At 49.0% G+C, this 25,257-nt stretch overlaps 2 protein-coding genes across 5 annotated transcripts; one reads left to right on the forward strand and one right to left on the reverse strand.

Moving 5' to 3' along the window:
• Positions 1–801: 801 nt before the first annotated feature.
• On the forward strand, positions 802–12,904 carry RNF215 (ring finger protein 215). Its single transcript, XM_087942632.1, has 10 exons — positions 802–1,301; positions 3,044–3,172; positions 3,887–3,958; positions 5,063–5,148; positions 6,718–6,772; positions 7,532–7,636; positions 8,393–8,509; positions 10,034–10,171; positions 10,571–10,673; positions 12,154–12,904. Exons 1-10 carry the CDS (start codon positions 1,050–1,052, stop codon positions 12,165–12,167), a joined length of 1,071 nt encoding a protein of 356 aa, XP_087798758.1. The 5' UTR covers positions 802–1,049; the 3' UTR covers positions 12,168–12,904.
• CCDC157 (coiled-coil domain containing 157) lies at positions 12,314–25,189 on the reverse strand. 4 transcript variants are annotated; one of them, XM_087942627.1, is made up of 11 exons: positions 23,916–24,285; positions 23,130–23,301; positions 21,037–21,721; positions 19,877–19,954; positions 19,519–19,709; positions 18,407–18,583; positions 17,298–17,526; positions 16,164–16,303; positions 14,647–14,726; positions 13,895–14,090; positions 12,314–12,571 (listed from the first exon to the last, which is right to left on the reverse strand). In XM_087942627.1, the coding sequence occupies exons 1-11, from the start codon at positions 24,161–24,163 to the stop codon at positions 12,314–12,316; spliced, it is 2,454 nt and encodes an 817-aa protein (XP_087798753.1). In that variant the 5' UTR covers positions 24,164–24,285. The 4 variants fall into 4 exon arrangements, with proteins under 4 accessions (XP_087798753.1, XP_087798756.1, XP_087798754.1 ...); XM_087942630.1 differs by lacking the exon at positions 12,314–12,571 and adding an exon at positions 25,104–25,189 and having other exon boundaries at positions 13,795–14,090; positions 17,298–17,466; positions 23,916–24,235; XM_087942628.1 differs by lacking the exon at positions 12,314–12,571 and adding an exon at positions 25,104–25,185 and having other exon boundaries at positions 13,795–14,090; positions 23,916–24,235.
• Positions 25,190–25,257: the final 68 nt, after the last annotated feature.

Here is a 25,257-nt window from a genome sequence, read left to right on the forward strand (position 1 = left end):
CAAAACGAACCACGGCTTAGCCTTAGCCCCTCTCCCGTGCATGCACTTCACCAGCAAACCCTGGCTTAGTCGGAGCAGAGTCTGCATGCATCCAGCCTCCAAGTCAAACCATGGCTTAGCCCCACTCCTGCGCATGCAGCCCCTCTCCAACAAATCCCGGTTAAGAGGCAGCTTAGTGGGAGCAGAGCCCCCATGCAAACCATGGTTTAGCCCCTTTCCTGTGCATATCAATGGATGCACCTCTCCAACAAACCCTGGCTAAGTGGGGGCTTAGTGGGAGCAGAGCCCCTATGCAAACCATGGCTTAGCCCCTCTCCAACAAACCCTGGCTAAGAGGGGGCTTAGTGGGAGCATAGCCCCTATGCAAACCATGGCTTAGTCTCTCTCCAACAAACCCTGGCTTACCCTCTCTCCTGCGCATGCAGCCCCTTGCCAACAAACCCCCAAGAGGCGGTTTAACGGGAGCAGAGCCCCCATGCAAACCATGATTTAGCCCCCTTCCTGCGCATATCAATGGATGCACCTCGCCAACAAGCCCTGGCTAAGAAGGGGCTTAGCGGGAGCAGAGCCCCCATGCAAACCAGGGTTTAGCCCCTTCCTGCGCATATCAATGGATGCACCTCGCCAACAAACCCTGGCTAAGTGGGGGCTTAGTGGGAGGAGCCCATAACCATGGCTTAGCTCTTCCAACAAACCCTGGCTAGAGGGGCTTAGTGCAAACCATGGTTTAGCCCCCTTCCTGCATATATCAATGGATGCACCTCTCCAACAAACCCTGGCTAAGAAGGGGCTTAGCGGGAGCAGAGCCCCCATGCAAACCATGGTTTAGCCCCTTTCCCGTGCATGCAACGGACGCACCGCTCCAGCAAAGCCCGGCCAAGAGGCGGCTCAGCGGGCAGCCCAGGCTCAACCCGTCCGGGCTCGGCTGGCAGCGGAGGCGGCGGCTGAGGCGGCGGTGCAGCCGGGCGGAAGGCGGCCAGGCCGGGCGGTCTGTCGGCCGAGGGGCGGCCCGAGCGAGGCGGTTGGGCCCGGGGCGCGCGACGACGGCGATGGCGGTGCCGGCGGGGCTGCTGGCGTGGCTGCTGCTGGCGGCGGCCGAGGCTGCTGCTTCCTCCTCTTCCTCCTCCTCCTCCTCCTCGGCGGCTGCAGCAGCGGCGGCGGCGCAGGTGGAGGTGACGCTGCGCGGAGGGAGCAGCGAGCCCGGCCGGGGCTGCTGCGGCACCTTGCAAGGGGCGCTGCTGGGCCGGCCCGGCTTGGAGCTGCAGGTGGCGGCGGCGGCGGTGCGGGGCAGCCTGGTGCTGGTGAGCCTGCGGGGGCTCCCCTCCTCCTCCCGTGGCCTGAGACGCTCCCCTCCCCACGCAGCCCCTCCCCACGCGAGGGACCGGGGAAAGGGGGAGGGCAACGCGGGGAGGGCGGAGGCGACGAGCCGCCTGGGAGAATTTGGGGAGGGGGCTCTAAGGGTGGGTGGCAGAGGGGGGGTGTCAGCCTTCTTCTGAATCCCCTGGGAGAGGGGCTCTTTGGGGAGGGGGCTCTTGGTGCTCTAGGGAGGGGGCCAGAAAGGGGGCCAACTTGAACTGCGTGGGTGAGGGGCTCTTTGGGGAGGGGGCTCTAAAGATGGGTGGCAGTGGGGGGTCAACCTTCTTCTGAACCCCCTGGGAGAGAGGCTCTTTGGGGAGGGGGCTCCTGGTACTCTAGGGAGGGGGAGAGAGGTGAGGTCAACCTTCTGCACTGCCTGGGACAATTAAGCAAAAGTGCGGCTGTTTGAGGAGGGGGCTCTAAGGATGGGGGGTAGATGGGGAGGTCAACCTTCTTCTGAACCCCCTGGGAGAGGGGCTGTTTGGGGAGGGGGCTCTTGGTGCCCTAGGGAGGGGGGCAGGAAGTGGTCAACCTTCTGAACCCTGTGGGAGAGGGGCTATTTGGGGAGGGGGCTCTAAGGATGGGGGCAGATGGGAGGTCAACTTTCTTCTGAACTCCCTGGGAGAGGGGCTCTTTGGGGAGGGGGATTTTGGTGCTCCAGGGATGGGGGGAGGGGGGTTCAATCTTCTTCTGAACCCCGTGGGAGAGGGGCTCTTTGGGGAGGGGGCTTTCGGTGCTCCAGGGATGGGGGGAGGGCAAGACGGGCAGGTCAGCCTGAAGCCGACTTTGCAAATATTTCACTTAGCGAAATAAACGGGCTCAATTGTGGCCGTAACTTGAGGACTACCTGTACTTATGACTGCTGGGCTTCCAAAAAGCAACATTGATGTGTGTGTGGAAGCCAGATTCATTTAATGACTTCACTGCCACAATTCACTTAACAACCGGGGCACAAATAGGTTGTAATATCCAGCGCACTTCGCTTCATGACCGCCATCCTAAGCCAGGGCAATTCTGGTCCCAAATACGTTCGTTAAGGTACAAATAAAACTCCCCCCCCACATGCGCACGATGTCATGGGGGCTTGTTCCAGGTGCCTTGGGTTGGAAAGCAGGCGCTGGAAGCCGAGGTCCTGGGCTTCCAGGGAGCTAACCGGGGCCATGTTGTTGTTGTGGTTAGCCGGCAGCAGGCGCGGATGGCTAAGGAGAGCGAGGACTCAGATGAGGGGCCAGGACCATCAGGGAGTGGACTGCTGCCTTCAGAGATTGTGAGGACTGGCAGCAGCGATGAGGAGGTTCCCGAGGAGCCTGTGCCAAGTGCGCGTGCACGCAGGATTGCTCGTAGGAAAGAATAGTTATAACAGCATGGGAGTAAGGCTGAAAGGTAATGGCCTCTCCTTCAAGAAGTTAAAAGCCAGTTGTGAAGCGAACGTTCCTTGCAGAAGGCAAAGACATTTTGAACTCAGCCTCGTGGACATTCCAGTATCCTGAGATTGTATTTGAGGATTCTTATTTTGCAAATTATTTCTTGTCTGTTATCTTTTGGCAAGTCTCACACAGTTTGGCAAGGCTTGTGCTTATCACAGCTAATTATTTTGTAAAAGCATTACAAGGTTTCTGTTCCTTTTGGATTGTGTTTGATTTGTTGGGAAAGGACAGGGGTCAGAACAGTTGCCTTCTTTCACCAGGTGAATGACACTGACCCAAGGCTGGACAATGAGGACACCTGGATCGGGGTGGTTCCGGTGGAGGAGGAGCAAACGGAGGCCCCCAAGGGCCACAAAGAGGAGTCTTTCGCCAGCACGGTGGTGGACAAGGTACCGCTCTCCCCTTCACCTGCGTTCCACCTGCTTGTTTTTCTCTTGATACCTCCATCTTGCAAGGGGGATAGACAGACTACCGGTTCTGTGGGCGTGGCTTGGTGGGCGTGGCAGAGGAAGGATACTGCAAAATCTTCATTCCCACCCCACCCCAGTAACCTGCTTTCCAGCTCCGTTCTCCTGTGCAGGGCAACCAAAGGAGACTCAGCCGATCAGCTGGGACTCAATGGGAGGCAGAGAAGAGATGGGGTTGGCGGGGCCAGTCAGAGGCGGGATTGGTCGGTTCTCCAAACTACTCAAAGTTTCCGCAACCAGTTCTGCAGAACCGGTCTGAACCGGCTGAATACCCACCTCTGCTGGGGACCCCTGGAATAGACAGAGATTTTAGTGGGAGTTTCATTAGCTTTCTCCTGGCCAGGCTGACTGAAACCAATAAACAGACAGATGAAAATCCCGACTCGCAGATGTTTTATGGTGATCACGGTATTTTATATATTATATCGTGTTATTAAAAAGACGTTGAGACTCTGGAAAGAGTGCAGAGAAGACCGGGGGGTTGGACTAGAAGACCTCCAAGGTCCCTTCCAACCTTGTTACTCTCCAAAGCACCAGAGGCCAGGACAAGAAATAATGGTTGGGAATTAACTCGGGACCAAAGGCCACCGTCCTCTTCCTGGTTCCTAATTCCTTGGTGGATTTTTCTTCCTGCAGATGAAACGGGCCCTTGTTTTGGGTGCTTCAGCCCTGCTCATCCTTGCTCTGAACCAGAACAGAATCCGAGAGGTAAGGATGGATATTCTCATTCTCCCTCTCCCTCTCTCTCTCTCTCTTCCTCTCTTCCTCCCTCCCTTTCTTCCTCTCTCTCTCATTTTGGGTGAAGTTTATATTTTTAAACATACATCAGTATCATTTCATGGGCAGTGTAGGATCATTTGAGCATCATTCGTATTGATACAAAAATAGTATTGATGCAGATAAAACTTATCACATGAATCAATCTTACGAAATCTAATGTTATTATACCTATCGGTTTTAGCATACGATCCTTTGTTTTTCAATTATTCAATACTAGCTGGATGCCCGTGCTTCGCTACAAAACTATGTGGTGGGGCTTAGTTTTCGGGGAGGAAAATAAAGGCGAAATTCTGCCTCTGCCTACCAGCATCATCTGGCTAACGTCCTGTCAGTGTGTGAGAGACTTGAGGGCTGTTTGGAGACTGAAACAGTATTTGCTGTGTGAGCAAGGAGAGAGCAAGGAGCCTGGGTGTGGCTTAGCTCAACTGTTCTATACTAAAGCTGCTTGGTACTGTGAAACTAAAACTGAAACTCCTCTGCTTGGGTTTTGCATTTGGAGCAGATTTCTTTTCAGGTGGGGAGGGGGAGCAGAACTCCTTAGCATCAGAGCGTGTTAATAATAATAATACAGGAAATACTAATAGCTCTGATGGTCATTTTGAAAAATCCTTTCTTAGTGAGCCCGTAGAAGCCAAGAGGAACATATGTGCCGAATTTCAAGTTCGTAGGTTTTACGGTTCTGGAGATTTTATGACGATGCGTGAGCAGTCTTTCGCTTTTATATATATAGAAGATTTGCTACATCCTTCTAATAGTAATAGCATGAATACTGAGCAAAGATCCTCTTTCGAAATCTGATGTTATCCTCTAACATTCACTTTAAACACGTTGAATAAAAACAGTTATAACAATATTCCCCCTATTTCTAATTTTTTTTTAGTCTCTTCTAATTTTTAGTGCGGCCACTCTTGTTTTTTTAATAAAAAAAATCCTAAGGATGAAGGCTTTTGAGGATGCTGGAGAGGTGCTGGAGCCCCCTGTCCTCACCCCCCCTCAACCGATGGTCTCTTTCTTGCCTTCTCCCTGCTACAGCTGGACGTCTCCCAGGTCCTTTCGAAGCCCGTGGTGATCGTTCAGACCTCGGAAAACGTAACGAAACTCCTCGGGGCACTGCTACGGTGAGCTTGCTGGGTACCAGTGGGGGAAGGACTGGAGCCTGTAGGTGAAGTCTTAATTTTTCTCTTAAGGCTTCTGAAAATCTGTGTCAACTCATAAAATATTTCAGTGGTTTTTTTAAGAGTTGCCAACGGAAAGGGAGGGGGGGAGCAGTGAGGCAGCTTGGAAACCGAAAGTACATTCCATAAATAGTTTTTCAAAGATAGTAACTAGGTGACTGAAGTTTCTGCCTTGCAAAATTCTAACTGGAGAACGTGATAGATGACTCTGGGCTATGGATGTATCCCATTGGAGAATATGAATTACGATACCCCCAGGGGTGTGTGGGGAAAACCAGGGTCAAGGGTGACAATGAATGATGTGTCTCAGAGTCGGCTGCACCCAGGCAGTGCCGGACATGTTTACTCCTAATAAATCTTGTAAGTTTTGAAAATTCGGCTACAGACTCATGATTTAAATGGGGGTAACTACCGGAGCCCCGACAATCTGCATTAAAAAAATAAGTCCCTGATCACGTTTCTTAAAAAAATAATAATAATAATCCCAAAACAATTGACTATATACGGCAGAAATCTCCAAACTTGGGCAACTATTAAGACTTATGGACTTCAACTCCCAGAATTCCTTGTCGGGAAAGTCGCAAACGGGGAATCGTGCGAATACAGCCATCGTCATAAATACCAATAGCCAAGCGCCTGGATTTTGATCACGTGACTGGAGGGAGGCTACAGTGGTTGTAAATTTGAGGACCATCGGTGAATTCCTGCGGGGGAATTCTGGGAGCTGGAGTCCACCTATTGTAAGGGGCTCCAGCTGTTATCCCCATTTAAATCATGAGTCTCAAGCTGAAGTTCCAAAACTTAAAAGATTTATTGGGAGTAGACATGCCGGCGCTGCCTGGGTGTAGCCGACTCTGTGACACATCATTGTCACCCTTGAGCCTGGTTTTCCCTCCGTCCTCCTGGGTGTATCATAATTCATATTCTCCAATGGGACACCTCCATAGCCCAGAGTCATCAAGCAAGCTCTCCAGTTAGAATTGTGCGCGGCAAAAACTTCCGTCACCTAGAAACTATCCTTGAAAACATTTATGGAATGCAAGTTGCCCACTGATTCCCCCCTCCCTCCCTGCTGGCCACTCTAAAATGACCATAGAAATATTTTATGAGTTGACACCTATGTTAAAAGTTGGAACCTTTACGGATCAAGGGGTGATATGATAGCAGTTTTCCAATATTTGTGGGGCTGCCAAGGAGAGGAGGGGGACAAGCTATTTTCCAAAGCCCCTGAAGGCAGGGCAAGAAACAATGAATGGAAACTAAGGAGAGAAACAACCTAGAATTCAGGAGGAATTTCCTGACAGTGAGAACAATTAACCAGTGGAACAAATGGTCTTTAGAAGTTGTGAATGCTCCCAACACTGGAAGTTCTTAAGAAGAGATTGGATAACTCTTTGTCTGAACTGGTATAGGGTCTTCTGTCTGAGAAGGGGGGGTGGGGTTGGACTAGAAGACCTCCAAGGTCCCTTCCACCTCGGTTACTCATTCTTGCCTCTCCCTCATTTTTTGCAGAGGTCTTCGGGCCACAGCGAAGATCACATATCAAGCAGGGCTGTTGGAGAACATGGTATGTGGCTGGCGAGGGCAGAGGGAGGTGGTACATTCCTGGGCCGGGAAGCCCGGCCAAGGGGCCCATTCATTGAAAACTGTTGTGTGGCACTTTCATAAGGATTCTCACACACACATACACACACACCATAGTTTGCTGCCGCAGCTTTGTGCCCTGAGCTTTCCTCTTCTGACTCTCCGTCGTCCAGGAAAGCCCCTTAAGCGACTCCTGTCACAACAGTCCAAGTTTTTGGTTGCATCTCCATGCCAGGCCGGGCCAAGTGCCAGTCTCGGCGGCCCCCATCCTGGCCAGTATCTACCTTCCCAGTTAGGACCCATTTCGTAGTTCCTGTCCGATCCTTCAGCTCTTTCTCATGGAGAGGATCTGCCCAGAGCCAGGGAGAAATCTGAGGGAGAGAACATTTTAACCCAGTGGCTTTGCCTCCAGTAGTAGTGGGTGCCTCAGAAGCTGTGGGTGCCTCCATTTTAGGTCTCCATTTCAGGTCTCCATTTCAGGTCTCCATTTTAGGTCTCCATTTCAGGTCTCCATTTTAGGTCTTGTGATATGATAGAACCTAGAAATTTGAAGGGTCTCCTGCTTGAGCAAGCAGGGGGTGGACTGGAAGACCTCCAGGTTCCCTTCCAGCTGTTGTTATTCGGTCAACCCCCTGCTATTTGTGTGGCGTGGTGTGTCATTTTGAAACCCCACCGGCTTCATTGCCTCTTATCCCTGGTTGTAGCCTAACCACAGTCCTTCTCCCTTTTTTCCTCTTCCAAGGGGGTAACCCTCACCCTGTGGTCCACGTGTGGCCTCTCGCGGGGTGGCATGTATGCCGAGTGGCAGGGCGTGATCTGCACGGGCGAAAACAGCTCTAAGGTCCAGGTGGGTGACAGAGGAGCCAGGTGTTCTGTTTGAAATGTGTTGACTGGTAGGTCCCTGTGCATCGGGAGAAGAACGTTCTGAAGGCTACAGGTGTCATGCCCTTGTTGGACTCTGATTCTGAGGGAGAAGTGGAACAGCTGACAGGGACTGGGAGTGTGGCTCCGGTGGCTGTGGAGGAAACTGGGGAAGGGCACAGGCCAGCTGGGCAGTCAGAGGAAGACCCAGGCCCACCCCCTCTTCATCCTAGGGCACGCAGGGAGGAACGGAGAAGGGAGCAACATGAGTTGCATGGTTTATGGGGGAGGAAAGGGCCCTGACCCCCTTCATTGGCTGCAGCTGGGAAGACTGTTTAAAAGGGCAAACTGCACATGGCAAAGTTGCTGGAAGTGCAGCATGAAATTATTCTGGTTTCTCAAGTCTAATCTGAGTTCTAGCTTCCTTCCAACTGTGTATTTTGTTAGCTTTTGATGTCTTCAATCCCTTAATCCTTCCCTGTTTTGTTAATTGTTGCGGTGTGGTTTGTGTTGGTGTTTATTTTTAATTTATGTGTACTAAAGGAACTTAGTTCCCGCAGCTTGCTGAGCCCAAGGAAAAAAAAAAGACCAATGCATCTAAAACCAGTCCAGATTCACAAGTTGTGTAAAAAGCGTCTGCTAGGTTTTTGGATTTTTTTTACTAAACCCGGGTAAGCAGGTTGTACCCACTCATCAACTCAGAGTGACGGGTGTTCCTTTTGGGGTGGGTCTCCGTTGGCAGAAATACCTCCAGCAGCTATGGAACGCCATCCTGCTCATCGCGTTGCTCCTGTGCACAGGTGTGATTGTGCAGGCACAACGACAATCCCGGCACAGTCAGTTGGACCAAGAATCTGAGGTGGGCTCACTCTTGGCCTCGGGCGTAGCTTTACTTTTACTTTACTTTTACTTTACTTTTACTTTACTTTTACTTTACTTTTACTTTACTTTTACTTTACTTTTACTTTACTTTTACTTTACTTTTACTTTACTTTTACTTTACTTTTACTTTACTTTTACTTTACTTTTACTTTACTTTTACTTTACTTTTACTTTACTTTTACTTTATTGTCATTGCACCTCATACCATGAAATTAAATGCCATCTTCAATGTACATTATAACTATACAAAATGAAACACAAATACCTATCCTTCACACTCCACACATTGAATTGAAAACCCCAAATGTTGTATTCATATTGCACTATACAGGAGATAATATACATTATATATTATATATAATATATAATTATATATAGGAGATAATATACACTATACAGGAGATATACGTGCATAAGCGCACCAACGTGCCTACCGTCCCTGTCCTATTGTTTCTCTTATTCTTTTATTTTTCTTATATGTACCCATTTCATGTATTCACAACTATGTATACATTTATACTTATTATCTTGTAAACAATTGGCAAATCAAATAAATCAAATAAATAAATAGAATTCAGTATAGTTCCTGCCCTGGGATAGAAGCTGTTTTTCAGCCTATTTGTCCGTGTTTTTATTATTATCCTGTACCGGCTGCCAGATGGTAATAGTTCAAAAAAAGGGTTCCCAGGATGAGATGGATCTTTAATAAGAATGTTTTGAACTTTCTTAAGGCAGTGGGAGCTCTAAAGTTTAGTTTATTGTCATTGCACCTTGTACAACGAAATCAAACACCATCTTCAGTGGTGCGCATCATGACCATGACCATGAAAATAAATACAAACACACATTCTTCACCCTTCACACATTGAACTGAAAATCCCCGACACCACACCAACACTGCACTATACAGCAGAATTCAAAAGAGCTACTGCCCTGGGAGAGAAGCTGTTTTTCAGCCTATCTGTCCTTATTTTTATTATTATCCTGTACCGTCTGCCAGATGGTAATAGTTCAAAAAAAGGGTTCCCAGGATGAGATGGATCTTTGAGGATGTTTTGAACTTTCTTAAGGCAGCGGGAGCTATAAAGCTTTTCCAAAGAGGGGAGAGGGCAACCCAGGATCCTCTGGGCAATGACGTTAACCCTCTGGAGTGCTTTCCTATCTGCCCCAGTGCAATTGGCAAACCATACAGAGGTGCAGTAAGTTAAGATACTCTCTCTGGTGCAGCGGCAGAAGGTCAACAGCAGTTTTCCATTCAGTTGTTTCCTGAGAAGTCTCAGGTAGTATAATCTCTGCTGGGCCCCTTTGACCAGGGCTGCAATGTGAGCCCCCCCAGGTCATGTCCTCTTTTAGGGCAACACCCAGAAACTTAAAACTGCCCACTTGCTCCCCTCGGTCTCCATCGATAAGCAAGGGCTGGATGTCTCATCTGTTCCTTCTATAATCCCTCACTCTTGCAGAGTCCTATCGATTGGCCTAATAGTAATCTTCGCTCTTGCAGCTGGATCTCAAACAACACATTGCCCAGAAGCTGCTGGCCTTGAAAACCCGGCGTTACCAGCCCGGCAGGGCACCCCACAGCTGGGCGCACGAGATTGACAGCTGTGCCATCTGCCTAGACCAGTTTCAGAAGAATCAGGTAAGACTCGGGATAAAAATCGTGGCTGCGGCCAATTCCTCCAATGCACATCCGCCTTTTGCTTCTAAATGCACTTAATCCATTGTCACCCTTACCCTGGTTTTCCCCTCCACCCCCTGGGGGTATCGTAATTCGTATTCTCCAATGGGATACATCCATAGCCCAGAGTCATCCATCCCGTTCTCCAGTTAGATTTTTGCAAAGCAGAAACTTCAGTCACCTACTTATTATCTTTGAAAACATGTATGGAATGCAGTTTTGATTTCCAGGCTGCCGTACTGCTCTTTCCCCCTTCCTTTCTGTTAGCAACTCTAAAACGACCATAGAAATATTTTATGAAGTTGACATTAGGTGGACCCTCCTGCCAACTCCTGAGTAGATCTTGACTTGCCCCAACAGTGTCTCCGGATCCTACCCTGCCTGCACGAATTTCACCGGGACTGTGTAGACCCCTGGCTCCTCTTGCAACAGACTTGCCCGCTCTGTAAACACAACGTTCTCGGTAAGAGCCCGCCTTGCTTTCCAAAATTCAGAGGCAGAAGCGGGAGTAATACATGGGTGTCTTAATTTGGTCAGATGTGATAAATGTTTGCTTTCATGTCCGTTTGCTTGTTTTAAACCTGGGTAACTTGAAAGTGGCGTGGACTTCAACTCCCAGAATTCCCCCCCACCATCCAGCAGGCGCTCGGTATTCTGGGAATTGAAGCCCCAACCACCTTTCAAACTGCTCGGCCTGGGAAAACTGCACTGGCCTGCAAGACCCCAGGTGAGAGTGAGTGAACAAGCAAGCAAGCACGATTGTCGAGTTGTTTTGCAGTTCCCCCCAACCTCTGGCTCCGTGGCTAAGACGCTGAGCTTGTCGATCAGAAAAAGTCGGCGGTTCGAATCCCTAGCACCGCATCACGGAGTGAGCTCCCGTTCCTTGTCCCAGCTTCTGCCAATCTGTAAATTTTCATTTTTCATCGTATTTTATTCCAGTTTCATTTGAAATCGTATTTTATTCAATTGCATTTTTAATTGTTTTTAATCAGATTTTAGTAATAATTTGTGTCTGGAACGCTGCACTTTGACGTGGCCCCAGGGCTAATGAAATAAAGTAAACCGAACTTAATGTGTAAGAGAAGGAATGGCAGAACCTGGAGACAGAGTTAAAAGAGGAATCGTCCTAGAATCCCTGCGTAATCACCAAGGAACCAACTCCAACTTCCCTTGAATCCCATTGACCTTGGTCTAACTCTTAAGTGCTTAGCCACTCTGGATGCGGTGGCTCAGCGGCTAAGACGCTGAGCTTGTTGATCCGAAAGGTCGGCAGTTCGGCGGTTCGAATCCCCAGCGCCGCGTCACGGAGTGAGCTCCCGTTGCTTGTCCCAGCTTCTGCCAACCTAGCAGTTCGAAAGCACGTAAAAAATGCAAGTAGAAAAATAGGGACCATCTTTGGTGGGGAAGGGAACAGCGTTCCATGCGCCTTCGAAGGCGTTTAGTCCTGCCGGCCACATGACCACGAAGACGTCTTCGGACAGTGTTGGCTCTTTGGCTTTGCAACGGAGGTGAGCGCCGTCCCCTAGAGCCAGAAATGATTAGCACGTCTAGGGGAACCTTTACCTTACCATCAAGAGTACAGCTGTGGAGGTGCCTGGAGTTGGGAGGGGCAGGCTTCACTGCCAGATGTGCGGCTGCTGGCTCGGATAGCACTCTGCGTGCTTCAAGGAAACCTTTGGGCTACCCCAGGAGTTCTTGGGTTTGGCTCCAGATTTATGAAGCTCTTTTCTATCAGCCTTGCATCCTGAAATGTTTGTTGATTTAGGCGGCCAACCAAGGGCTAAAATCAGCAATAAGAGGCACTGGGATTTGTAGGACAACACAGATGTTATGGCCAATGACCAGACAGATCCAACACTTTTCTGGCCAACCCTAGAAGGGTTTCCTGCCCTTCTAACACAAAAAAAAATCCTTTTCTTCTTCTTCTTTTGTCTTCCTTTCAGGAAACTGTTGCTGAGACAGGTAGCAAGAGCCTTCCAAGAAGCCATCCTATAGAGAGCAACATTTCCCAAGTTTTGGCAGCTTTTAAGATATACGGACTTCCAATTCCCAGAATTCCCCAGCCGTCTCTCCGAGAATCCTGGGAGTTGAAGGGCACACATCTTAAAAGCCGGCAAGCTTGAGAAACATTGCCCTTGAGTTTTGGACCGTTTCTGGGGTTGCTTTGAGCGGAGAAGCAGCTGTGCTGTCTACGCTCTGGGCCCCACCAGGACAGGAACTACAGGAGCAGGTGTAAATAATGCGTTCATCATCATTCCTTCTGGCTTCGTTTGTGCATCCTCTCCTGCCACCCCCGGACTGAAATCCACTCCCTTTTCGGTGTGTTGCTCGCCGGACATTTTTGTGCAGCTTGGATCTGACCTGGCGGGGGGAACCAGACCTTCTGGGAACCCACCTTGGGGGTTTCATTTCGTGAAGCAATGAAGGGCTGACAACACATGAGGCTTCCGACGAAACCCCCCCCCCCTTTTTTTTTTGGAGGGGGGGAACATTTGCAAAGGAAAAACGAGATTTTAGCCGGTGGGACGGGATGGGGATGGAGGTTTGAAATGCTTCCTTATTTATACTAACTTATTTGAGCAAGGGCTGTGGAGGTCCTGGGATGACATCTCGGAAAGGGCTGAGATATTGCAGACTTCGTTGGGAGGTTTATAAGCCCCTTGCCCTAATTAAAAATAATTCTAGCAAACTGAAGTAAGTGCCACTGGTCCTTTTTTCTTGTCCTATTCTTTCCTTGTGCGGACATTTCCTCCTCTTTTGCAGAATCACAGAGTTGGAAGGGACCGTGGAGGTTGTCTAGTCCAACCCGCTGCCCTATACCAGTGGTGGCTAACCTTTTTGGGCTCTTGTGCCAAAAATTGTGCGCTGGAGTGCTCACATGCCAGTACCCAGAAGACAATGCGTGCCCCCACCCCACCCCCTGCATATGCGTGCACAATTCCCCACGCTGCCCCCACCACGCCCCCTTACCTGCACTGCACCTCACAGCTGATGTTGGGCCGGTTTGAGGCCTTTTTCAGCCTCCCAGAAGCTTGAAAAAAATCCTCTGCAGGCCAAATAATAGGCCCGTTTCATCACTTCCAGTATTACAGGAAGTGATGAAATGGGCCTATTATTCGTCCTGCAAACCCTGCAGAGGCTTTTTTTTTCAAGCCTCTGGGAGGCTGAGAAATGCCTCAAACTGGCCAAAAATGAGCTGTGAGGCGCGCGCATGTGCAGTGAGGTAAGTTTGCCTGCAGTTTGTGTGCCGGCACAAATGGCTCTGCGTGGGATGAGCTGGGGCGGAGCTGAGCTGGGCTCACAGGCTCACAGAGAGGGCTCTGCATGCCATAGGTTCGCCATTATGGGGGTCACTTGGCCTCGCCCACCCACCCCTGCCCTGCCCTAGTCTGTCCTTTATTCTTGTGTGTTGCTGCGCCTCAGCTATCCTACTCACCGGCGCTGCCGTAGAAGTTAAAGTATTAGAGCTGAAAATAGGCGGTTTTCAACTCGCGCACTCATCCAACCAGTTGTTACACCGGTTGAATCCCACCACTGTCCGAGACACCCCCAACCCATCCCCAGTGACGCTCCTGGAGCCCTCCTTGGGCGCGCTTCCTCTTTTTATTTCTGGTGGTTGCGGGTACAGTGGCCTGGCGGGGGCTGGCGGCCCTTCCCTTTGGCCTGGGCGTAAGGGCTGCTTACGGTCTCCTTGTAGAAAAGGTTGAACGGAGCGGGGCCCAAGGGGGCCTTGAGCAGCTGGCTGCTGGAACTCCACTGGGGGGCAGGAGTGTAGGACACGGTGGGGTTGGGAGGTCTGTGTCGCGAGGCGCTTGCCGTGGGGCCGCTGTTTGTCGGAGGCCTGGAAATCTGTCCCTGAACGCCAGACGCTCCGGGGTACCTGCAAAAAAGGAGCCATCGGAGAAGCCAGCGCTTCAGAGAAGCCCGTCACCCACATTTCAAACCAAATCTCCAAAACGGATTTGGGGGGTGGGCCGCTATGGGTTCATTGGGTTCAGGAGAGCCCATAGCTAACATTTACGGCCGGTTTGGAGAACTGCCAAATCCCATCCTTGGCTGGCCCCGCCCTGCTCCTCCCCTCCCAAGAGGGAAGGCCCGTTTTGGATGCGAGGGAGGTGCAGAGCCCGCAAAGAGGCTCGGGGAGGGTGCCAAATGGGCCTTCCGGAAGTCCAAAAACGGCTTCCGGAGGGACTCCAGGGCTCAGGGGAGGCTGTTTTCGCCCTCCCAGTGGCCAGGGGGGAGCCTCCAGACCCTTGGAAGGGCAAAAACAGCCTCCCCGGGGCTGTGGAGGCCCACCGGAAGCCAGAAACAGGACATTACAGTAGGCCACGCCTACCATGGCCACACCCACCTAGCAACCGGGCCGCAAACCCGTTGCTGAAATTTTTAAATCCCACCCCTGAATGGATGGATCCCTTTGGGGCCAGCCCACTCACCCCACGGGAGGCGGCATCGCGCTGTCTTGAAGCCCCGGTTTTTCAGCCGACCGGATCCACAGCTGGGTTGGAAGGACAAACTACGGAGAGAGGAATTCCCTATTAGGCGTCAGTATCCTAGGAGACGGAAGGAAGGGCGTTTCTATTGACGCTATCCACGGAGTGGCGACGGATGCTTCTGGGTGTTGTGGTTAGCCGGCAGCCGATGTGGACGGCTGAGGGAAGCGAGGACCATTAGGGAGTGGAGTGCTGCCTTCCGAGATTGGGGGGGCTGGCAGCAGCAATGAGGAAGTTCCCGAGGAGCCTGTGCCAAGTGCGCGTGTACAAAGGATTACTCGGAGAAAAGAACAATTACAGCAGCACAGGCGACTTGGGAGTAAGGCTGCAAGGTAATGGCCCCTCCCTTAAGCGATAAAAGCCAGCTATGAATCAGAAGACGTTCTTCGCAGGAAGCAAAGATGTTTTGAAACTCAGCCTCGTGGACATTCCAGTATCCTGAGTTTATATCTGAAGATTCTTATTTTGCAAATTATTTCTTGTCTGTTATCTTCCGGCAAGTCTCGCCCAGCTCGGCAAGGCTTGTGCTTATTACAGCTAATTATTTTGTAAAAGCATTACAGAGTTTCTGTTTCTTTTGCATTGTGTTTGATTTGTTGAAAAAGGGTGTGGGTCAGAACACTGGGTGACGATGGAGAACAGTGTTGGGGCCCTATTGGAGCCTGGTTCAGAGGAGGAGGAATTGGAGTTGAAACTCTGGGCCGCCCGACAGAGATGGCACGTCTCCCTTGGCATGTTTGGAGAAGCTGGTGTGTGTGTGTGTGTGTGTGTGTGTGTGTGAGGACGAGGCTGTCCCAAGTGTTGTGGTTCGACGGCAGCAGAATCGGACAGTCGGGAAGAACAGGGACCAGTCCAGGAGTCTGGGGAGGACTCGGACGAGGGTCCTGCCTCCGACGCAGAGGTGGAGCCAGGACCATCTGGGAGTGGCCACAGGGACCTATGTGAGGGGAGGACTTCAGTTACGACGGAGGAGGATTCAGGCATGTGGTGTGGGGGGGGGGGGGTTGGATTTGTAGTTTTTAGTGATCTCAAGGAAGTCTGGGATTTTCAGATTTGGGGTTCCTCCCGTTGTGCCACTTTACTCCTCAAATAAAAGAGAACTTTTGAGCGACGTCTGTCTCGGAGTTATTGGTTGGAGTGGAGGGTTGCTGGAACGGGGACAAGACACATTTTGCAGGAAACCAGAACTAAATGCCGGTTTTCAGTCCCCCCCAAAAAAAAAAAGGTGTTATAAATCGTGGCCACAGGGACACTGCAGCTTCCTAACAGGACGATTAAGCAGTGGAACTGCTTGCTACCAGAAGTTGTGGGAGCTCCATCGCTGGAGGTTTTTAAGAAAGAGGCTGGACTTCTCTGGAATTGGGATAGAATTGGGACCAGTGGTCTTTTTCTGGCGTCCAAGTGGCCTGGTGCCTTTGGATTGCCCCCTCCCTGTTGTGCCCTGGGCCACTGCCCCCTACCTTCTGTGTCTCCTGCTGGGCCGGCTCTTTGATTTTGGCTATCGCGTTTCGGAGACGGGCGTTCTCTTCCTCCAGAATGCTGATGCGGATGTTGTTGGCCTGCAGCTGTTTCCCCATGTCTTCCATGACGTTCCCGGAGACTGCAGGAAAAAACAACGGCAAACCACGTGTCAGCATTCCAGGGAACATCCCATCCCTGTCAGGAACTCCAAGACGAGCCTAATCTCAAAAGTACTTTTGTTATTGTTATATTTAAAAAAACAAGATTTATTCAATTTTTCCGAAACAAAGAGAAATTAAAAAAAAGCTGCTTTCGGTGTACAACCTAATTCCAGATCACCACTTTTACATGACAATAATTATCTATCCCTTTTCTACATTCGACTTTCTATCTTGTCCATTTTTAACTTAATTCTCCAACTTTTACGTAAGAAAAGGGACAAACAAATTAATCCCGTTCGCTAATATTACTTTCATTGGGGGTTAGAAGGCGGTATTGCAGGCTGACTCTTGCCCACTGCCAGCAGTTCGATCCTGACCGGCTCAAGGTTGAAACTATGGCTCAGTCTGTGGAGAGGGGGTGAAATTAAAAGAATCGCGCTTTTTGCTCATCGCCCAGATTAAACCTCACGCGGGGAGAACTTTGGTTGGGGTCCAGATTCGATGCAGTAATAAATTAGTTTCTACAGCTTCGGTACAGGCTAGGCCTCACATAGGTTGAAAGCGCGTACCAGGAACAGAGAACATCAATCAACAAACACGTCATCATGGGCAAATAACTGGAATGTAAGCGCTGATTTGCTACTTAGTACCTTTTAAACTGACCATGTAACTGTGATTGGATGTTACTATGTGTGCACTAATATTCCTACTCATGTAACTTAATGATTGGATAGACTTCACTGCTTGTGACGTATCACTGTGTGTTTTTTAATAAAAGAGCTTCCCCGAGCTTATGAGAGGGGCAGCTCACCCAAGATAGAACCTGCGTTGGTGTCTTTCTTGATGCATTCGACCACCCAGTGAGAAGCCTTCCTAATGCGGAGCAAAGCCGCAATTCGCGGCGCTTAAATCGGCAAGTCGCTTCAGCCCCCCCCCTCTCCCCTTCCTTCCTCCCCCCTTACCGGGACTTACTTTCGAACCGGGTCTCGACGGGGATGTGAAGGTCTGGGAAGAAGACCAAAAGCTTCTCCTTCTCCTTCATCTCGTGGATCAGCTCTCCCAGCTCCGAGATGGTCCTCTGCAGTTCGGAGGCAGACTGCTCCAAGGTCCGCTTCTCCTGCCTCAGTTTCTCCGTGAGCTTCTGGGTGGAGAGAGCGGTGCAGGTCACCTTGCAAGCTTTCTGAATTCTACAGCAGAAGTCCTACGGGGAGACGGAAACTAAGCCCGGCCTCGGAACTAGCGAGCGGCGGGAGGAAAGGGTAGTGGAGAGCGAGAGCATGTAGACTCGACCGGCGGTTGCAGAAGTTATCTGAGCGGTTCACGGAGTCGGCATGTTGGCCCCCACCCCCACAACAATCCGGGTCCTCGTTTTACCGACCGCGGAAGGACGGAAGGCTGAGTCGACTTTGAGCCGGTCAGGATTGAACTGCTGGCAGTGAGCAGAGTCAGCCTGCCTGCAATACTGCCTTCTAACCACAAGGAAGGAAGGAAGGAAGGAAGGAAGGAAGGAAGGAAGGAAGGAAGGAAGGAAGGAAGGAAGGAAGGAAGGAAGGAAGGGGAAAAGGAAGAGCAAAGCAATAGCACTTGGGATTTATATACTGCTGGGATTATATGCTGCCCTCTCTAAGCGGTTTATAGAGTCAGCCTCTTGCCCCCAACAATCTGGGTTCTCATTTTATTGATCTTGGAAGGATGGAAGGCTGAGTCAATCTTGAACTGGTCAGGATTGAACTCCTGGCAGTCGGCAGAGCTAGCCTGCAATACTGCCTTCTAACCACTGGGAAGGAAGGAAGGAAGGAACACAAGAGAAAAAGAAGAGCAAAGCTATAGCGATAGCACTTATTAGACTTATAGACCGCTTCACAGGGCTTTCCAGCCCTCTCTAAGCGGTTTACAGAGTCAGCCTTTTGCCCCCAAGCAATCTGGTTCTTCCCATTTTACCGACCTCAGAAGGACGGAAGGCTGAGTCAACCTTGAGCCGGTCAGGATCGAACTCCTGGCAGTCGGCAGAGTTAGCCTGCAGTACAGGTATAACGCCCAATTTACGACCATAGTTCCTACCCCACTGCCTTTCCCCAGACCTTCTGGGCCTCCAGCCGGCCTTGCATCTCCCACTTTTCTTCCTGGATCTCCTTCAGCCTCTCTCTCATCATCTGGTTGTCATCTTCCTCTTCGGCCACGGTGGACTTCAGCTGCTCGCATTCTTGGTCCAGGCTGTCCAGCTGCTGCATCAGATTCTGTTGCTTGGCCTGGAGGGACTGCAGGGAGAGATGGAAAGGTCGTAGGATGGCGCTGAAATGCCAGTAAAAGTTTAAAAAAATAGTAATAATAATGCCCATCTTCAATTGGTCAGCTAAGGGTTTCTGGCTGACTGTGAGCTTCCAAGAAAGCACAACAGCGTGGATTATATTCACACCACATTGGAAAAAAATGAAGAAACGCCACGAGATGAAGAGATAATGAAGAAGATACTGGACTGTGCATAAATGAAGAGGAAAGAAAGGAAAGAAGAAGGAAAGGAAGGAAGGAAGGAAGGAAGGAAGGAAGGAAGGAAGGAAAGAAAGAAAGAAAAGAAAGAAAGAAAGAAAGAAAGAAAGAAAGAAAGAAAGAAAGAAAGAAAGAAAGAAGAAAGAAAGAAAGAAAGAAAGAAAGAAAGAAAGAAAGAAAGAAAGAAAGAAGGAAGGAAGGAAGGAAGGAAGGAAGGAAGGAAGGAAGGAAGGAAGGAAGGAAGGAAGGAAAGGAAGAAAAGAAGGAAAGAAGGAAGGAAGAAAGAAAGAAAGAAAGAAAGAAAGAAAAAGAAAGAAGGAAAGGAAAAAGGAAGAAGGAAGGAAGGAAGGAAGGAAGGAAAAGGAAGAAAGAAAGAAAGAAAAAGGAAGGAAGGAAGGAAGGAAGAAGGAAGGGAAGAAAGAAAGAAAGAAAAGAAAGAAAGAAAGAAAGAAAGAAAGAAAGAAAGAAAGAAAGAAAGAAAGAAAGAAAGAAAGAAAGAAAGAAAGAAAGAAAGAAAGAAAGCTTCAAGAGCTTTTCACAGGGTTAAGCCTCCCGCAAGCTTTCTGGACACATCCCCTGCTTTTCTTGGCCTGAAGACAACAGAGGCTCCTCCTTCTATCTTCCATTTCCCAGTCTAACTTACAAGTTCCTGGGGGGAAAGGAAGCGGGGAAGCCCCTCTGCCCCACCACCGCTGGGCCCTCTCACCTCCTGGTGCTGGAGCATGCTGTCCCCTCTGGCCCTCTCTTTGTTGAGCTCCAGGGTAGTCCAGTTCAGCTGCTGCTCCACTCTCTCCAGCTGGCTGCTCAGGGCCTTCAGCTCCTCCTCCCGTTGGTGTACTTCGCCCTTGTCCACCATCTTGGACTCCATCTCCTGCTGCAGGTCCTTCCGGGCCTGTTCTGTGAAAAGCACAACCGTTTCAGATACACCTAAGTTAGTCCTGGCTGAACGACTGCCCTGCGTAGTGTACGCTCAAAATTACAACGATTTTTTTAAAAAAACAACAACAGAGTAATTTTTCCAACTAGAAACACCCATCTAAATTCAGGGTGCAGTTTGCTCTTACCCAATTCCTGGATGGTGCTTTCCTGTACCTTCAGCTTTTCTTTCAGGGTGGAGAGACTCATCTCCAGGGAAACCGCTCCTGGAAGAAGCCACACAAAAGACTCTTTGACCTTCCCAAGCGATTCTGTCGCTTGCATCCTTACGATTTATATGGACTGTTTCCTAGTAGGATTTGATAGCTTATTTGTACCCTGTGACTATCATTAAGTGTTGTACCTGATGATGTACCTTGACGAATGTATCTTTTCTTTCATGTACACTGAGAGCATTTGCACCAAGACAAATTCCTTCGGTGTCCAATCACAATTGGCCAATAAAGAATTCTATTCTGTTCTATTCTATTCTATTCTATTCTATTCTATTCTATTCTATATTCTATTTTTATTCTATTTTCTATTCTATTTTCTATTCTATATTCTATTCTATTCTATTTTATATTGACTGTTTCCTAGTATGATTTGATTGCTTATTGTATCCTATGACTATCATTAAGTGTTGTACCTTACGATGCTTGAAGAAGGTATCTTTTCTTGTATGGACCCTGAGAGCATTTGCACCAAAAGAAATTCCTTGTGTGTTCCATCACACTTGGCCAATAAAGAATTCTATTCTATTCTATTCTATTCTATTCTATTTTCTATTCTATTCTCTATTCTATTCTATATTCTATTCTATTCTATATTCTATTCTATTCTATTTTATACTGACTGTTTCCTAGTATGATGTGATTGCTTATTGTATCCTATGACTATCATTAAGTGTTGTACCTTACGGTGCTTGAAGAAGGTATCTTTTCTTGTATGGACACTGAGAGCATTTGCACCAAAAGAAATTCCTTGTGTGTCCAATCACACTTGGCCAGTAAAGTATTCTATTCTCATCCCTCTGGAAGAAGGGACAGCTGATTCTGTGAGAATCAGAATTCTATTCTATTCTATTCTATTCTATTCTATTCTATTCTATTCTATTCTATTCTATTCTATTCTATTCTATTCTACTTATTCTTCTATTCTATTCTTTCTATTCTATTCTCATCCCTCTGGAAGAAGGGACAGCTGATTCTGTGAGAATCAGAACCGCTGGCCTTCCCAGCCTTCCCAACCCGTGTGCCTAAAGCTGGCATCAGCGGGGCTTAAAGAAGAAGACGAGAGAGATATTCACGGTTTCCAAGGTCCTCCTTGGCCTTCTGCAGCTTGGCCATCAGTTGCTGGCTTTCCCTCTCCTTCTTTTGTAAGAGCTGCTCCGTCTCCTCCCTCTGTTGCCTCTTGGCCTCCTTCTCCTTCTGCAGACAACCGTCCAGGTTCTCCAGCTGCTTCTTCAGCTCGTTCTTCTGCTTCTCGAACTCTTCCAGTTCTCCCTTCAAAGGGTTGATGAGTCCCATCAGCATCTGGATATGCTTGTTGATGCGGGAAAGGTCCTTGCTCTGCTCGGTGGCCCAGTAGCCGACATCCATGGCCGTCAGCAGTTTGCCTCCAAGTCTTTCCTCCACCATCTTCAGGAACTTGCCCAGGGAAGAGGAGATGTTCAAGGTGCCGCAGAGGTCGATGATTGCCTTGCCCACTTCCTGCAGGCTAACCTGGGTGCTCTCGCAGGCATCACAGGGCACCAGAGAGCTTTCAATGGTCTGGGAGTGGACACTCCGGCCAGGCAGACTAACCAAAGGATCCAAGCGGGCACTGAAGTCATTGTCCAGCAGCCGGCTGCCGGCAGAAGAGGTTAACGGAGAAGACTGAAAGGTGGGCAAAGTCATATCCGACTCGGGAGAAACGCTTTTCGAATGCTCATTCTCGGCTTTCGTGGCCCGGAAGGAAACTTTTAGATTAGAAGCATCTTTGGTATATTTTTTCTAGGCCCAAAAGGAGAAATAAAAAAAAACATTATTTCACGTGGGGTGCAGGAAAGTATATAAATAATAAAATTCACCCTCCAGCACGACACGAAGTTTGACACACATCGCTTGGCCTAAAAATCACTCAGAATGCAATTTGGGGAGCGGGCAATGGGAAAGAACAAAGGAAAAGAAAGAAAAAAGAGTTGTGGTGACATGATGGACCAAACGACTTTGGAATATTTGACCAGATTATTAGAGAAAGAAAAATTTTGCTGCTCTGCCAGCACTTGAAACTGTCAAGCAGCAAGCGTCAACAATCCACCTCACAACTGACTTGTGCCTGTTATGACTCCAAATTAGGTGGCTCAAGATAGGCCAGGTAATATAAAAACAAAACAGCAGGAAAAAGGAACCAGCCCTCCAGCTGTCATCCTCAAAGGAAACTTGAGTTTCCCAAAGAAACACATGCATACATACATATATGCATATATACATACACATATTTATATCTACACACATGTTGTGGCTCCGATTCCCGAGCCTGTGCTGTTAGAGGAAGAGGACTTGGAAGATGAGGAGGAGGAACTGGGAATGCCTTCCTCCCCAGGACCTTCCTCTCTGGCAATGCCTTCCTCCCTGACAATGCCTCAGGTTTCATCAGACAACCGAGAGGAAGAGCCTGAGATTAATCAGGAGGAAGGCATATCGGATCAGCCCCTGACAGGGAGTCAAGAGGAAGAATGTTGGCTTGATCCTAAGCAGTGTCGTAGGGAGAAACGTGAGCAGCAACATAGGAGGCGTGGGAGGGTCAGAGAATGAGCTGAGTCATTGAGCCACACCCCACAGGGGATAAAAGTGGGTGTGTTGTCGGCTGGAACTTTGTACGGGACAAAGTTTGATCTTACTTCAGGTTTTCTTTGTGGGCTGCCTTGTAATTTTCTGTAAGTAGCTTTTTACTTGTTATCAGTTCGGACTTGGCAGGCAGAGCGTGTTGGAATGCCAAGGACGTTATCAGTTCCAAAGAATTAACTCTGTGAAGTACGAGCCAGTCTGCCTGCCTGTGTTTGTGTGAGTTTGTACTCTTTCATTTTTTGGGAAAGAGGAAAAGTGAGACAGAACACACACACACACGCACACATATACATATACATACATATACATATATACACGTACACACACATACATATATGCATATACATACACATATATACACACACACACATACAAACACATATATACAAACACACACACACACACACATATATATATATATATGTGTGTGTGTGTGTGTTTGTATATATGTATATATAGATATATATATACACACACACACACACACACATACATATATGCATATATACATACACAGAGACAGACACGCACACCCCTTTGGCTGCACTGGAAGCAACGGACATTTGCCTACCTCGGCCACCAGCTGTTGATAAAGGGCACCCAGCTTCAACGTGCTGTTCCAGTACTTCCTGACAGTCAGCCCGATAGACATGGAGGGCCCTATCGCCCGGGAGGGGGGCACAGCTTCTTCGCTGATGAGGCTCTCGGTGTATCCCGTGACACTCTGGAGCAGCAACAGAAGCCTTTGGGAGCCAAAAGGAAATCTTGTTTTCATTTCGTGGCAACTCCATGCCCCACTGCTCCTTCCTTAAGGAAGCCCAACACATTGCAGGACAAATAATATTAAAAAAAAAAAAAAAAAAACCCACACAGAAAATTAAATGTAATCGGCAATGCAGGGGGAGTAACAGCTCAATTGATCACTCCTGTACTGCAGGTGAATGTATCTTTTCTTTTATGTACACTGAGAGCATTTGCACCAAGACAAATTCCTTGTGTGTCCAATCACATTTGGCCAATAAAGAATTCTCTTCTCTTCTCTTCTCTCTTCTCTTTCTATTCTCTCTTCTATTCTATCCTCTCCTCTCCTCTTCTCCTCTCCTCTTCTCCTCTTCTCCTCCTCTCCTCTCCTCTCTCTCCTCTTCTATCTATCTATCCTATCTATCCTATCTATCCTATTCTATTCTTATTCTACTATTCTACCACTATAAGCCTGATTTATGTACGTATGCTCTCAGTGTACTTATGTATACTGAGAGCATATGCACCAAGACAAATTCCTTGTGTGTCCAATCACACTTGGCGAATAAAGAATTCTATTCTATTCTAGTCGCAGGAGCTTTAGATGCAACCTTACCTGTCGATCACTAGTTCCAGAAGAACCACGTGCGAATGCTGCGTAAATTCAGGGTCGTTCTCCACAAAGTCATATTGTCCCATCAAAGCCACCAAGTCCAAGTCGCAGGAGACTTTATCTGGAAATTTCCAGGAAGGAAAGCGTACCGCTCCAGCGTGGGAGAAGACGCTAATGACAGTCCCTTGGAGGTCCGTGATGTCCTTCCGCAAGCTTTCCATGTAGTTTTGGTTCACCAACAAACTCACCATGATGTCTCCCCTCCCTCAGATGTCATCTGAACCGTAAGAAAAAAGCGCTTTTCAGTCTTCAGACAGATGTTCCTGGAGGGAAGCAATTCGGGTAAGGCGCTGGCATGAAAAATGGCTTACCTGAAAGCACAGGAAAAGCCACTGAAAGGGGAAGCATCTGTATTCTGTATGCATTCAATAAATAGGCCCGTTGCAAAAGGCAGCTGATATCCTGCAAACGTTTAACCCCAACAAACCCACATCTGGTCTTTGGGAAGGACTCGGTAGGTGGACCGAAATGCCCAATTCAATTGGGCGACTGGGCAACCCACCACAATAAAAGTATTACAAACTAAGTTTATTATATTAGCTTCCGTAGCTCAGTAACAACTACGGTTCCTACCGCCCCACTCAAATAGCGCCAAGCTTGGAAATGGGGCAGCATACAAATAAATATAAATATATTTAAAAAATTGTTGTCTCAGAAGAGTGGCGAGTGCATTAGCTATCCTAACTAGGGTTCTTTTTTTTTTACATTTTTGATCTACTTTTATTGCTTTATAGGTAATCTCAAGGTGGAGAGCGTACATAAGACCCCTTCCTCCTGTTTTCCACATAACAACCCTGCAAGGTGGGCTAGGGCTGAGAGAGGGAATTGGACCCCAAGTCACCCAGCTGGCATTCATGCCTAAAAGGCAGGACTAGAACTCCCAGTCTCCTGCTTTTTAGTTGGTGCCTTAACCACTAGGCCAAACTGTCGCCCCTATGTTTGTGTGCTGAGCTAGAAAGCAAAAGGCGCTCTGCCCATGCCCAGAGGCACTCTTCCCCAATGCTACAGAACACTCCTCCCACCCAGAGCAGCCGAGACTTATGGGCTCCCCGCCTCACAGAGACCCCCTCCCAATTAAAGGCTGGGGAGGGGGTCACGGGGCGGTGGGGGGGGGGAGGAGGAAAGACCCACTTGCCGAATAGCAGCCCCAGCCGCCGGCTCTCGCCAGGCGCCGCGCAGGCTTCCGCTGCCATGGCAACCGCGGGAAGCCTCCCCCCCCGGCGCACGCGCGGGCCCAGGCACCGCCCCTTTGGAACGTTGGCTCTAAGTCCCGCCCCGCCCGTCT

Source organism: Notechis scutatus, chromosome 13 (genome assembly GCF_049901735.1).
Source record: "Notechis scutatus isolate UNSWTSFEM ecotype Mainland chromosome 13, rNotScu1.2, whole genome shotgun sequence".
Classification (NCBI taxonomy): Eukaryota; Metazoa; Chordata; class Lepidosauria; order Squamata; family Elapidae; genus Notechis; species Notechis scutatus.

What these genes read in the sequence shown, in the direction of transcription:
- RNF215 (XM_087942632.1), top strand. Translation starts at nt 1,050, where the DNA reads ATGGCGGTGCCGGCGGGGCTGCTGGCGTGGCTGCTGCTGGCGGCGGCC. An exon ending in ACCAGAACAGAATCCGAGAG is followed by an intron (nt 3,959 to 5,062) that starts GTAAGGATGGAT and finishes TCCCTGCTACAG; the next exon opens with CTGGACGTCTCCCAGGTCCT. An exon ending in CAGGGCTGTTGGAGAACATG is followed by an intron (nt 6,773 to 7,531) that starts GTATGTGGCTGG and finishes TCCTCTTCCAAG; the next exon opens with GGGGTAACCCTCACCCTGTG.
- CCDC157 (XM_087942627.1), bottom strand. Translation starts at nt 24,163, where the DNA reads ATGGTGAGTTTGTTGGTGAACCAAAACTACATGGAAAGCTTGCGGAAG. An exon ending in CAAGGAGGACCTTGGAAACC is followed by an intron (nt 19,955 to 21,036) that starts GTGAATATCTCT and finishes GGCTTCTTCCAG; the next exon opens with GAGCGGTTTCCCTGGAGATG. An exon ending in GCGATGCCGCCTCCCGTGGG is followed by an intron (nt 14,091 to 14,646) that starts GTGAGTGGGCTG and finishes CCTTTTTTGCAG; the next exon opens with GTACCCCGGAGCGTCTGGCG.